Consider the following 13,632-nt stretch of genomic DNA (forward strand, 5'->3'; position numbering starts at 1 on the left):
TGATATGGTGCATTTACGACTTCATGGATAGCCTGTTCTGCTTCAACTGAGACTTCCCTCTGATGCGGTTGAAATACCTCGCATAGATTATTTGCAAAAGTATATTCTTTATCTATGTCAGTTTTAGCCCAAGTGCCATTTTGTTTCCTGATTGGCATATTGATTTGTTCGTTGTGTTTAAGTTTTTTTGTTAGTTTCCACAGCGAATAGTTTGTATCATCTGCAGGTGAGAGGTTCTTTAAATATTTGTTGATTCCACTGTCTTTATGTTGGATCAGTTTTCTTTTGAGTAGTCTGCAAGCTCTATTCAGATTTGTTTTATCTTCTGGATGCCTAGTGAGCTGCCATATCTTTCGCAGTTTTCTTTTTTCCAATATGAGTGTATTTATGTGTGCAGGATAGGACTCGGAGTTGTATTTGTAATAAATTTCTGGGGTGGACGTCCAAGCAGCTTGCTGAATAACTGTAGTTAAGTGAGCAACTGCATTTTCTATGTCACTATCACTTTTAAGAGGCAAGTTTAGATTGATGGATGTTTTTATTTCTTCTCTATATCTCTTCCAGTTTGTTCTTTTATTAGAGAGTGTTAAATGTTTAGAACAGTTATGAATTTGGCTTTGTAGATTTATGAAGAAAGGGGAGTGATCTGATGAGAGGCCAAATGAAGGAGAAATTTGGAGGTAGGTATGTGATATTCCTTTTACTATAGCAAAATCAATAAGATCAGGAATTTTTTGTCTATCAGTAGGCCAATATGTAGGCTCTCCAGTAGAGAAAGGAATTAAATGATTCTCATTAATACTTTTTAATAATTCTCGTCCACGTGAGATTACGATGGAACTGGAACTCCATTTATGACGTTTGGCATTATAATCTCCAGCAGAAATGAAACGGTGTCCTAGCATCTTAAAGTATTCAGTAAAATGATCAGCTTTAATTATTTTATTCGGTGGACAGTAAACAGCAGATATAATAATCGAGCCTTGTGAATCTTTGACCGACACTGATGTGGCTTGGATGTTAACTTTACTAATTTTATTTTTTTCATGATGCTTAATGTTATTTCTTATAATAATTGCCGTACCTCCGTGGGCTTTACCTAATGGATGTTGAGTTACATAGGTTGAATATTTGGGAATATGGAAATGCCTCTTATTAGTCATGTGTGCTTCGGAAATAAACATAACATCTAGATTATGATAGTAGATAAATGCTTTAACTTCGTGGAAATGAGTGGTTAAGCCATTGGCATTCCAACAGCACATCTTTAGTTTAGTGTTGAAGGTTAAGCTTAGATATCAGAGAAATTATGAGATCAAACATCTTATCCATTCTTTCCATTAACTTATGTACTAGTAGTTCTAGATTATTTTGTATATGTTGAGGAGTTGTTGTTTCTAATATATGAGAAGTCTCATCTATGGTAGATGTATTTCTATTATCTCTTCCTGCAACAATTTTCGCATAGCTTGTAGTTGGTTGAGTGCTTGAAGGAAATTCTGCACGAGGTGGTTGACTTGCGTTTTTATCTCTAAGTGTTGGAATTTTTTTTTAAAGTCGATTTTTAAATTTAATGTTCTACATTTTACCATAAAATTTCATTATACAAGGTGATACACATTACAGTGATGACGTCATCGGCTGTTTTTTTTAATGTAACACCCTGTATTTTAGGACATTTTTAGATTGATAAAAATGAGCTGATTCCAAAAAAGTATAATCTGAATCTCTAAGGAGTATCTGAGTCAATTTACAAATGGTTTTTAACCAAAAAATCTGTTTCCGTCCTACACCTCTCCGACCTCCTATTTTGCCTTTAAGAATTCGTTTTATTATATATCCATTTTGTGTTAATGCATGTCCCAGATAAGACATTTTTCGATCTTTAATAATCCTTCATCTTTGCTGACCATCTATAGTACTTCCTCGTTAGTTTTCCCTACCATCTAAGGTATCTTCAACATCCATCTAAGAATCCAAATAAAAAATATAAGGTATCTGGTTTAAGGCATATGATTTTAATTTAAGTGTTATGTTTATATAATTTTAAGCCACAATTATGTGTAATAAAATTTACATTTTATATTTGCGATGACGTTTCGACTTCCACTCAGGAAATCGTTTTCAAAAAAATAAAAAAAAAATTAAAATAAAATAAGGTTATACATCTGTTTGTTGTGTATTATTGCTGCTTAACCAAATTAACAGATGGCCGAGTGAATTACTCGTGAATTTGGACAAGCGCCAACAGTACACAACAAACAGGTGTATAACCTCTTTACTTTATTTTTTTTCTTATTTTCTGAAAATGATTTCCTGAGTTAAAGCCGAATCGGTAAAATAAATATAAAATATAATTTTTATTACAATAAATTTTGGCCTAATCCTATACAAACATAATATGTATTTAACTTAAATATGCCACAAGAAAACAGTTTAAGAGCATCTTTGACATCTAATTTGTTATAACTAGTATTTCAACATGTGTGTATGAACTTTTTACAACTATAAACCCTCTTTTCAATGGTTATGATCGAAATCGAGTTATTAAAATGGCCAATAGGTAGGTGCCATGACCATTAAAAAAGTAGATTTGTTGTTGTACAAATATTTAAAACTATATCCTGATCTTCACTATGAATATTTCTTTTTTATATTAATGAATACATTATACTTTGTAGCTGTATTGAATCTTGTTAATATTAAATTATCATTTTGATAATTTTTTGTATTTAATTGTCTTATACAATCCATTACTTCTAGGAATTATCATGGATAACTCAAGACGTTGGTCCCTATTTATAGATCCACAAGTCCAGGCCGCAAATTGGATTAAAAAAATGGAAAGGAAGAACAACTTGCAAGTTTTAAAGTTTTCCTTTCCAGATTACATGAAAAAAATAGAAACTAGCATTCAAAACGGATATCCTGTACTAATAGAAAGTATAGAAGAAATTCTGGAAGCCCCGCTAGACCCTCTTCTGTATAAACAAATGTTCAAGCAAGCGGGAGTTTGGGTAATCGCTCTTGGTGAAAACGTCATTGAGTACAATAGCAATTTTAAACTGTATCTTACATCAAAATTAAGAAATCCTCATTACCTCCCGGAGGTTTTTAATAAAGTAACAATTATTAATTTTGCTCTTACTCTGGAGGGACTACAAGACCAATTGCTAGGTAAATGTTTATTAAAAGTTTCAAGAGTATCACCAAATATTGTTCTGAAGCTATTTTCTTGTGGCATTTTAAATTAATTACTATTTAAATGGGAATAAACCACAATTAAAAGTTAAAATACGTTTATTGACGTTTCAATTTCCACTTCGGAAATGTTTGTATTTAGAGAACGATTTCCGAATTGAAATTGAAACGTCAATAAACGTATTTTAACCTTTAATTGTGGCTTATTTCCATTTAAATAGTAATAAGTATCACCAAAGTTTCATGTATCAATTTCCAAAATAGTTATAAGTTGTAAAATAGGTATAAGAGTGATCCTCAGAGACTACAAGACCGTGGGATATTTTTAAAGCGTCATTTGACCCAGCATAAATCGCATATAAATCAATACTATAATATGTAATAAAAGCTTTAGAAACTATACCGAACACAAAGCATGAGGGTTCAAATTAAGGATTACGCCTTGGATTTCTCACCCCTGTCCAAGCCAAAATGTACAACGTTGCAAAAAAGTGTATGAATGCCGTACTGCATTCTATTAGTTAAAATGGGGAAAAGGTTTTCCGAAAATACAAAAATTTCCCTGCTCCCAGTACCAATATTTTTGTAAGGCATTATGTCGCAAGTCATTATTTTTGTTTTATCTACCAAAGTTAGAAATGCCGTACAAAAATGTTTGGCCAAAAAAACTTTTCCCCTTGACTGGTTAGTTTATCTTATCTGTGACTCACATATATACCGATAAGAATTGACAACGTAGTTTCTAAAGTTGTGATTACATATTGTAGTATTGTTTTATATGTGATTCATGCTCATTTATCCAGTAACAATACATGTAATAACTAAAAAAAAATATTTTCTAACAAACGTTTACAATACTTTCTGTATCTATTTTATGTTTTATGGCGTTTATGTGTTATAGCGTTATTTGTTTTTATTTATTATTTGTATTTTAAGGTATTGTGGTAGCTGTTGAAAAACCAGATCTGCAACAGCTTAAGGAAGAACTAACTATTCAAAAGGCTGATAATAAAAAGGCTTTAAAGGACACCGAAGATAACATTCTTAAGACATTGTCTGAAACAAAAGGTGATATTTTGGAAGACGAAAAAGCAATTCAAATCCTGGACGAATCAAAAGTTTTATCTACAGAAATTATGGAAAAGCAAAAGAGATCTATAATTATTGAACAATCTATTGAAGAATTTAGAGAAAAATACAAAATTGTCTCGGCACATTCATCCGTTCTTTACTACTGTATATCAGATTTAGCTAACGTTGACCCTATGTATCAGTATTCATTAGATTGGTTTATCAATCTCTATATCGGATCTATTCAGAAGGCTGAGAAATTTAAAATTATTGAAAAAAGATGCACTTGCCTAATAAACGCATTTACGTTTGATCTGTATAATAACATTACTAGATCTCTCTTCGAAAAAGATAAGTTATTGTTTTCTTTCCTCTTATGCTCCAAAATTATGATTGCACAGAAAAAGCTAGAGGAAAATGAATTTTTATTTCTACTAACTGGTAAGCATTTAACCCTAAATTGTCTTCAAATAGTTCCTAAATTTTAATTTGTTTACAATTTTTTTTATTTCGATGTATACGGGAGAAAATTTTAAAACAAAATAGATATTTACACTTTTATCTTACTTTTTTTAATTTCTTAGAAAATTGCCGTTACATATTATTATGTAACGCTAGAAAGATATAAGAGCAAAAATATTTAAGATGTTCCCTATTATAAATTTAAAAATATCAAACAAATACAAAACTAGATAAAAATGTTGCACTCGATGCATATTCCCACATTGCACTTGCAACAAATGGTATGTACATGCGAACTGTAGCCCTCACGTGCACAGCGTCTGCTTTTTTTTATCAGGAATGTAGGTCAGAAGATGATCAATCTTATCATGTCTGAGTAATTTGACGAAGATGACTTGCCTGTACCTTTTGGTTTGGTACCATATTTCGTAAATTACGATATTACTAGATACCTTCAAAATTCTAGTTGTGTGATATGATCATGGGATCTGTTATAAAGGTACCAAGCATTTCGAATAGTTATATCTAGCATAAATGATAATAGACCACACCACCATTTTTTATAGCGAATTTATACTCGGTATCTAGCTACTTTCTGGTTCATAGGATAAGTTCCTCCCATTGACGTATTATATTTAACAATGAAATGTGGACGTGGCACATAATCAATTTTGTTTTCACCCTGAGAAAACCGTTTCACATTACTTATTGGAGCAACTCGATGGCAGGTTGACGCCAATGTAACAATATTGTTCTCAAGCCAACGGACGAAAATGATTCCATTTAGGCGATCTAACATAGAGAAACACTCGCCTCTTGAATGTTTTTTCAATGGTTTTTTGTCTGGCAATGGAATATTTTGCGGCAAAAGATTGTCGCTGATAGTTTCAGTACACCATATACCTTGATCCCTTATATTGCAACGTAACAATAGACTTGTAAATAAGTTGTCGGTACCTATATAATTTATAGGTAAGATTTTTTGACCCTCGGAGAGCTCCTTCAACATTGACACCAACGTAGCAGTCGTCTTTCCATAAAAGACTTCATCATTGCCCATATTACTGGGATTTGTGCCCTGATTTAAGTCAAAGTTTAGTGTTCAAAGGGCAGATTTTCCAGGCTTTGTCGTTTTTATCTAGTTTACTATTGTCAGCAAAATGCAAAAAATTACATCTCTCATTCGAATTTATTTTTTCTCATTGTTTTTCACGATTTCGTTACTTAGGTCATATTTTGAGTCCCAGTTGTGCTTTCTAGATGGCTTATGGTTATATCCACTTGAAATTAGAATAGAAAAAGCACACTTTACCTCTTTTCTAGTAATATTTGGATCTTGAGCGTTTTTAAAAAGAACATTGTTTCTAGTCTCGTCTGTAATATGGGAAATTATATTTTTATCCCAAAAGTTTTCAATATTTTCGGGAAACTGGGGAACGGATAGACAAATATAAAAAATTAGCACAAGGAAAAGCTGTGTTTTGACTAATCAGATAACCATTAGTCCAAAAAAACATCAATTTTTCTTGTCAATATCATTATATATTTCGGAATATTTTTCACTATTTTGTAAAACAAGTTCAACATGTGCCTTAAGAATTTCTTTTGACCACCTGTTTAAATCATTATCTTCCTCGTCACCAGACTCCTCGTCTGTGAGCACATTAAATTTTGGGAGCTCAGAATATATAGCATCAACGTCTAAAGTTTCATCCGCATCAATCATCTTCAGCGCTTTTCTGGAACAAAAAATACATTACAATCCTAAAAGTTTTTTAATTTTTGCTCCCATATGTTCCTAGCGTTTCATATGTAACACCAAAAATAAAAGGCATAATTTACAAAACCAAGATAAAATTTTAAAAACTTTATATTATCAATAAGAAAAGACATTAATTTATGCTCAATTCGTCAGTTTCGTCACAATTCCCATAAATTTATACCTTATTTATTTTAGTTATTTGTCTTAAACATATTTATTACTGTGGTAAAATGGTTATTACCTTAAATTTTCAAATTTTTGTTGTCCACAATGGATGAAAAATGAGAGAGCATATGTTAAAATAGTTAGAGCAAAACGCAGAAGTGGTCATCACCTGGTTTATAAAATTCTTTAGGTGCACATTGATGAAAGGAGCAGTAGAGAAAAACCAAAGAGAACCTTGTGGGAGACGTTTATACAAGACCTATATTACAGTATACAATACATTTTGGAGACGGCTATCGCTTTATTCCCGTTCTCCTCCGCCAATCTTTCCGGTCCAAGGCATGCTCCTCCTGAAAACCCCTCGATTCCATCGCTCTTCTAATTCCTTCATATCATGAGCGTCGAGTTCTACCTCTTTTTCTTTTTCCAGGGGGCTTCCACCTGTGAAGTTTTTGAGGCCAACGTTTGTCAGGCATTCTCAATAAGTGTCCAAACCATTTTAAACCTCTTTTTTCTATTATGTCAATGACAGTTTCTGTAGCATTCATGTTATTTCTTATAGATTCGTTGGTCTTCCTTTCCAGCATTGGTATTATAGCACTTCTTCTTAAATAATCCATTTCAACTGCCAAAAATCTTCTCTTCAGGTCTGCATTAATTGTTTATTCTTCAGAGCCATAGCAAAAAACTGATTCAACCATGGTTTGCCCTACTCTTTTTTTTTTTTGTTCCTTTTGGAAATGTTGCGATCCCACCATAAGGAGTTCAAACATCCTACAATTTTACGTCCCTGATTAATGCGGTGTTTAATTTCGGTTTCTCCCAAGTAGTCCTTATCAATGAGTGCACCTAAATATACTCAGTGACATTAGAAGTGTTACATCCAGAAGGAATAATTTCTTGAACTTAATTTTTTGGCAATTTGACTATATTTAAAACATGCTATAAAAACAATACCAACGTTTCATCTTTTTTACTTTTTGTAAAAATAAAGTTTTACCTTTAAATTTTTTGTAAAGAAATTTGTAAATTTTTAAAAACGATTTGTAAAAACCGGTTTTTACAGAAATTTTTAGTTGTTATTCCTCAGTCCAGTTGTATTAAGTGTAAGAAAATGCCTCGAGTTCGAAGACACCAAAATTACCACCATGTTACGGATTTTTACAGGGGTAGAATTATTGCGTATAGAGATATGGGTTTGTCGTATCGCAAAATTGGCCGTCGTTTTAATTGTACGGCAATGACGGTTATGCGTGTCTGTCGTGTGTGGACAAACGAAGGGAGAGCAATACGAAAAAGACCAACTCGTCAACCCAGGCGTACCACAGAGCGTCAAGATAGGCGCTTTAGATTGCTGGTTCTGCGAGACCGTTTTGCTATTACGCGTCAACTTGCTGACCAATGTAGTAGGTAGAAATGTTATTATGCGTACACTATACCGTCGCATTCGAGCCTTTGAACTGGTTTTATTCCGCTCACGACAATTGCTTCCTTTGACTGCGGACCACTGTCATCAACGTTTGAATTGGCGCAGAGAACGGCAGCATTGGGTGGCAGGATGGCATAATGTAGCATTCAGCGATGAATCACGATTCTGTTTAGGAATGCATGATGGTCGTAGGATGGTAAGACGCCGCCATGAAGAGCGACGAGATATCAGGTTTGCTGTTGAGAGGCATGTACACAGGACGGTTGGAGTAATGGTTTGAAGGGCTGTTGCCTATGGTAGCTGATCACCACTTGTGTTTATTCGAGGCAATATGACAGCTGCGCATTATGTTGATGACATCTTACCAACCACTATACTGCCTTAACTCGACGGCAGTCGAGACGTCCTTTTTCAGCAAAATAACTCGCGTCCCCATATTGCTCGTCAAACTATGGACTTTCTATAACAAGCTGGCGTTAATATTTTGCCGTGGCCGCACCGTGCTCCGGATTTAAATCCTATCGAACATGTATAGGATATGATGCAAAGGAGACTGTCCACTTTGCACCATCCTCCACAGACTCTGGCACAGTTAATACATAAAGTTCAAGTTGCTTGAAACGAGGATTTTGTCAATGCCTAGACGTATACAGGAGAGTATTCAGCTACGGGGTCGCCAAACACAGTATTATTTTTTTTTTGATTACTTCTTAATATTGTTCTGAAGCTATTTTCTTGTGGCATTTTAAATTAATTACTATTTAAATGGGAATAAGCCACAATTAAAGGTTAAAATACGTTTATTGACGTTTCAATTTCCACTTCGGAAATCCTTCTCAAAATACAAACATTAGTAAATTAAACAAATTTTGTTTTTGTCACTTAGTGAAAAATTCTTCTAATAATTTAATTTTATCTGACTCATCTATATTGACAATTCAGACATACATTATACATTTTAAAGTAGACGATTTTAAAATGATATTGCCAATATTGTTGAGTTGCGGTTCTGGGACGACTTTACTTATAAGATAGTTCATTCGATTACATGAAATCAACTTTAACTTGAGAATATCCGTCAGAAAATAGAGAATTTGATAGATCTCAAATATGTAAACACGCATGGGATAATGAATATAGGGTTCAATGGAATGATTCAAATATAGTCCTAAAAGAAACGGATGGTAAAAAGAGAAAAACCAAAGAAGCGGCTCTAATTATGCTAAATGAGACCAATTGCGTCGCGAATTCCTCGGCAGAATGTAGTAGGATCTGGTTACCCATATTGAAAGAGGAAGTTATTAAAAGGAAAATACCAGTATTGGTAAGTCAGTAACATATAGAGTATACATCATTTAAGTTATTTTTTTAAATAACAAACATATAAAATCGGAATTTGGTGTTTATTGAAGGTAAACTAAAAAAGGTAAATGCACAATCAAATACTTACCATGTCGGGATAGTATTATGAAGTTTTTTCCTGGTTTTCCCTCATAATTTACTATGGAATCACTAACAGGAGAATTTTACTGTCATCATGGCATGTATTTGTCTTTTTAAAGACGAATTACATGTTATGATCTTTTCTGACGGATATTCTCAAGTTAAAGTTGATTTCATGTAATCGAATGAACTATCTTATAAGTAAAGTCGTCCCAGGAACGCAACTCAACAATATTGGCAATATCATTTTAAAGTCGTCTACTTTAAAATGTATAAGGTATGTCTGAATTGTCAATATAGATGAGTCAGATAAAATTAAATTATTAGAAGAATTTTTCACTAAGTAACAAAAAACAAAATTTGTTTAATTTACTAATGTTTGTATTTTGAGAACGATTTCCGAAGTGGAAATTGAAACGTCAATAAACGTATTTTAACCTTTAATTGTGGCTTATTCCCATTTAAATAGTAATTAATTTTGATTACTTGTTAATAGAAATTCTTGACAACGTTATCGCTGCATTCTGGATGTAAATCTACCATGTTGCCAAAAAATTAAGTTCAAGAAATTATTCCTTCTGGGTGTAACACTTCTAATGTCACTGAGTATATTTAAATTTTTCCACTTGTTTGATTTCTACGTCTTCGTCTACCAACACTTCAAACCTTGCATCTGAATTGATAACTAAATATTCTGTTTTCTACATGCTGTCTTGTAATTCCCATTTTACATATTCTCTGTATAGACGCTTTAAAATAAATTCTAGATCATAATAATCTTGAGCTAGGACGACTTGCTTATCCGCAAAGTTCAGGGAGGACAGTACGTCATTTCCTATGGAGATTCTCATTCCCTGGCAGTGGTTTTTCCAATTTTGGAGGGCTGCTTCAATATATAAATAAACAGTAAGGGTGACATACTGCATTCTTGTCTTAGTCCTTTAGTTACTTTTATTGGCTCTGATAGTCTATTTCTGATTTTTAGGTAAGTAGTGTTATCCCTGTATACTTCTGGGATTATTCCTAAAAGTTATGGACTAATGTCGAGTTGTTGTAAAGCTTGCCACAATTTAAGTCTTATAACTGTATCGTACGCCTTTTCTAGGTCGATGAAGGCTATATGTACCCACCCCTATTCTTTGTTCTATTAATTGTTAAAGTATAAACAAGTTATCAGTGCAAGATCTACCAGGCGTAAATCCACTTTGGTCTTCGCTAATTAGATGTCCTACATCATCTTGTATTTTTCCATTTATTATCTTTCCAAACAATCTCCCGAACGTAGGTAGAACACTTAATCCTCTGTAGCAGTTAGGATCTTTTCGATCACCCTTTTGAAAAATGGACACTTGGTCAGCGGTTTTCCATTCAGATGGTATTTTAATTTGTTGGCAGTATTGATTCATTAGAAAAGTTATTCGTTCTATTAGGAGTGGACCTCCTGCTTTAAGTAATTCTACAGATATATTGCCAGGTCCTACAGATCGCCCGTTTTTCATTTTAATTAACGCAGTACGGACCTCGTTGTTAGTATAAATAATGTTACTAATTTTATTTGTCTCTCCATACTGTATTCCCCTCCCATATATTCCAATCTGAAATCTTGGAGTAAATTTTTATAGTGATTTTCCCACTTTTGTATAGGAATTAAGTTGCTTAAGGACTAATTGGTGTTTTTCTTTAGATTAGTGATAGTTTTCCATGCTTTCGTAGTCTGAGAATCACCAAATAATATTCAACTTGAACACATTATTGTTCCCACAAATTGTTTTTTGCTTTCTTTTATTTGATTGCTTACTTCTCCGTTTTTTCTTTGTTACTCTATTGTTAGATGTTTTGTTTGTTAGCCATTTCTTATATATTTTGTTTCTGTCTTGTATCATTTCTTTTACTTTTTCTGTCATCCATATTGGTTCGTGGTGTTTTTTGTCGTTATTCTCTATTCCTAATACTTCATAAACAATTTTTTTATTATCATTTTGAGGTTGTTGTATTCTTGTTCTACATCCATATTTCTTTCCATCTCATTTAGTTCCTTTTTTAATATAGATTGAAAAAGATGTTTAATACTTCTTTGAAATAAAAGGTGCAATTTAGGTGCAAAGGTGCGATACCTCCGTTTTGTACTGTGTAGTATTGTTTCTCTCACTTTCAGTGTTCTGTTTGTAGTATTATTATATTTCATGCTATATACTTGGTAAAAAATAGAAAAACTATTGACCGTGATAACATTCTGGCAGCTGTGTTTAAACTAACGAAAAAAAAATGTTAATACAAATCCCAGAAGATTTGAACACATTTGTTTGCGACCTACTCCCCTCTTGCCTTCAATCTTTCCCTGGATGATTAGTTGAGGGATTGCGTATTTTTTTTTCTCTCAGAATATGGCCGAGGTATCCAATTTTTCGTACCTTGATCAAATTGAGTAGTTCTCTCTCCAACTTGTTAATGGAAGGTACTCTTAACGTCCATGTTTCCATGCCCTATAACAATATGGACCATACATAGCATTTAACCATCCTGTAGCGCATATTGAAGAAAAGATTGCGGTTACATAGTAGCGGTTTAAATTTGATAAAAGCTTGTCTTGCTTGTTCGGTACGGCATTTGATTTCTTGTTGAGGATCCCATTGGTCATTTATCATCATTCCCAAGTATTTAAATATTTCACTTGATCGATTGGAGCATTATCTACTTGCAGTTGTATTCTTAAAAGTGCGTTTTTTCTTATTGTTATGCATTTAGTTTTTGCAGGATTTATCTTCAAGCCATGTTTATTTTATTTAACATTAACTGCATATCATGTTCGTTGTCTGTTATTATCGCGGTGTCGTCGGCGTAACGAATGCTATTTATCGGGAACCCGTTTAACTTTATTCCACACTCAGAGCCTTCCAGTGCCTCTGCAAAAATGTTCTCTACATAGAGATTGAAGAGCATAGGAGACAAAATACACCCCTGTCGCACCCCTCTTAAAATTTCAAATTCTGTGTTGGTTGATTTGTTTAGTCTCACTCGTGCTTTTTGATTCCAATAGAGATTCTGGATAACTCTTATATCTTTCTCGTCAATGGTAGCGTTGTGTATCATTTTTATCATTGCGTCATGTTTTACGTTGCTAAACGCTTTTTCATAATCGAGGAATGTTACGACTATATCTTTTCGTTGATCCATGCAGTTTTATACAAGCAGATTCAAGCAGAAAGCTGCTTCACGTGTACCCAGTCTGCTCTTAAAACCAAATTGTTTCTCACCGCTTAGATCTTCCAGCTTTTTAAACATTCTTATGTGAAGGATGCGAAGAAACATCTTAAGCAAATGGCTCATTAAACTTATCAGTCTGTGTTTTTTTGCATTTTGTCGCTCTGTGTGATTTAGGGATCACTATAAAGGTTGAATAAAGCCAATCCGTTGAAATGTGGCCGGTGTTATATATGGCATTGAAAATTGTTCAATCATTGTCCAACATTTTTATGGCTTTCGTAGTAATTCCATCCGGTCCAGGGGCCGTACCTAGTTTTGCTACTTTTATAGCGTACTCCACTTCGGCGCAAATAATGGGAGGGCCGCATAAATTTTCCGTGGGTAGATTAGTAGTCGGCAGATTCGGTCTGTTATCCGTAAAGAGGGACGGAGCATAGTTTGCCAAGATTTTAGCTTGTTCTTTCTGGGTATGAACGTAGTTTTCTTGATCATTCTTCAGGCGAGTCTTTGACCTTTTTATGTAGTCCAAAGCTGTCTCCATTTTCTTGTAGTGATTCCAATTCTGTACAACGTTCTTTCATCCAGCTTTCCTTTTTGTTTTTAATTCTTGCCCTTATCGTACGTTGAATTCCCTTGTATTCCTGTTGATTCTGATGTATTTTGTACTGTCTGCGTTGCTCCATTAGATCAAGTATCTCATCCATCATATACTCGTTTTTATGATTTTTTTTTATTTTACTTGCGACTACTTCGTCAGCCTCGACTATAGCTATTTTTATTTTCTCACAATTTTCCTCTACGCAATTTCCTTGTATGTTTCTTAAGTTCTCGTTGATGTGCTTACTGTATGTAGATCTAAGCTCTCCATTTCTTATTAATAGTCTCTAGTATTAAT

The 13,632-nt window shown here is 33.5% G+C and overlaps 1 protein-coding gene across 3 annotated transcripts in view; it reads left to right on the top strand.

Annotated features, from left to right (window-relative positions):
- The window catches only part of Dhc62B (Dynein heavy chain at 62B), a 279,647-nt gene that overhangs the window by 214,305 nt on the left and 51,710 nt on the right, over positions 1–13,632 (top strand). For all 3 annotated transcript variants that reach the window (XM_072529938.1, XM_072529940.1, XM_072529939.1), the window contains 2 exons: positions 2,764–3,177; positions 4,138–4,713. In XM_072529938.1, coding sequence (XP_072386039.1) covers positions 2,764–3,177; positions 4,138–4,713 — 990 coding nt within the window. The remainder of the gene's footprint in view (positions 1–2,763; positions 3,178–4,137; positions 4,714–13,632) is intronic.

The sequence above is a fragment of the Diabrotica undecimpunctata genome, chromosome 4 (genome assembly GCF_040954645.1).
Source record: "Diabrotica undecimpunctata isolate CICGRU chromosome 4, icDiaUnde3, whole genome shotgun sequence".
In the NCBI taxonomy this organism is placed as follows: Eukaryota; Metazoa; Arthropoda; class Insecta; order Coleoptera; family Chrysomelidae; genus Diabrotica; species Diabrotica undecimpunctata.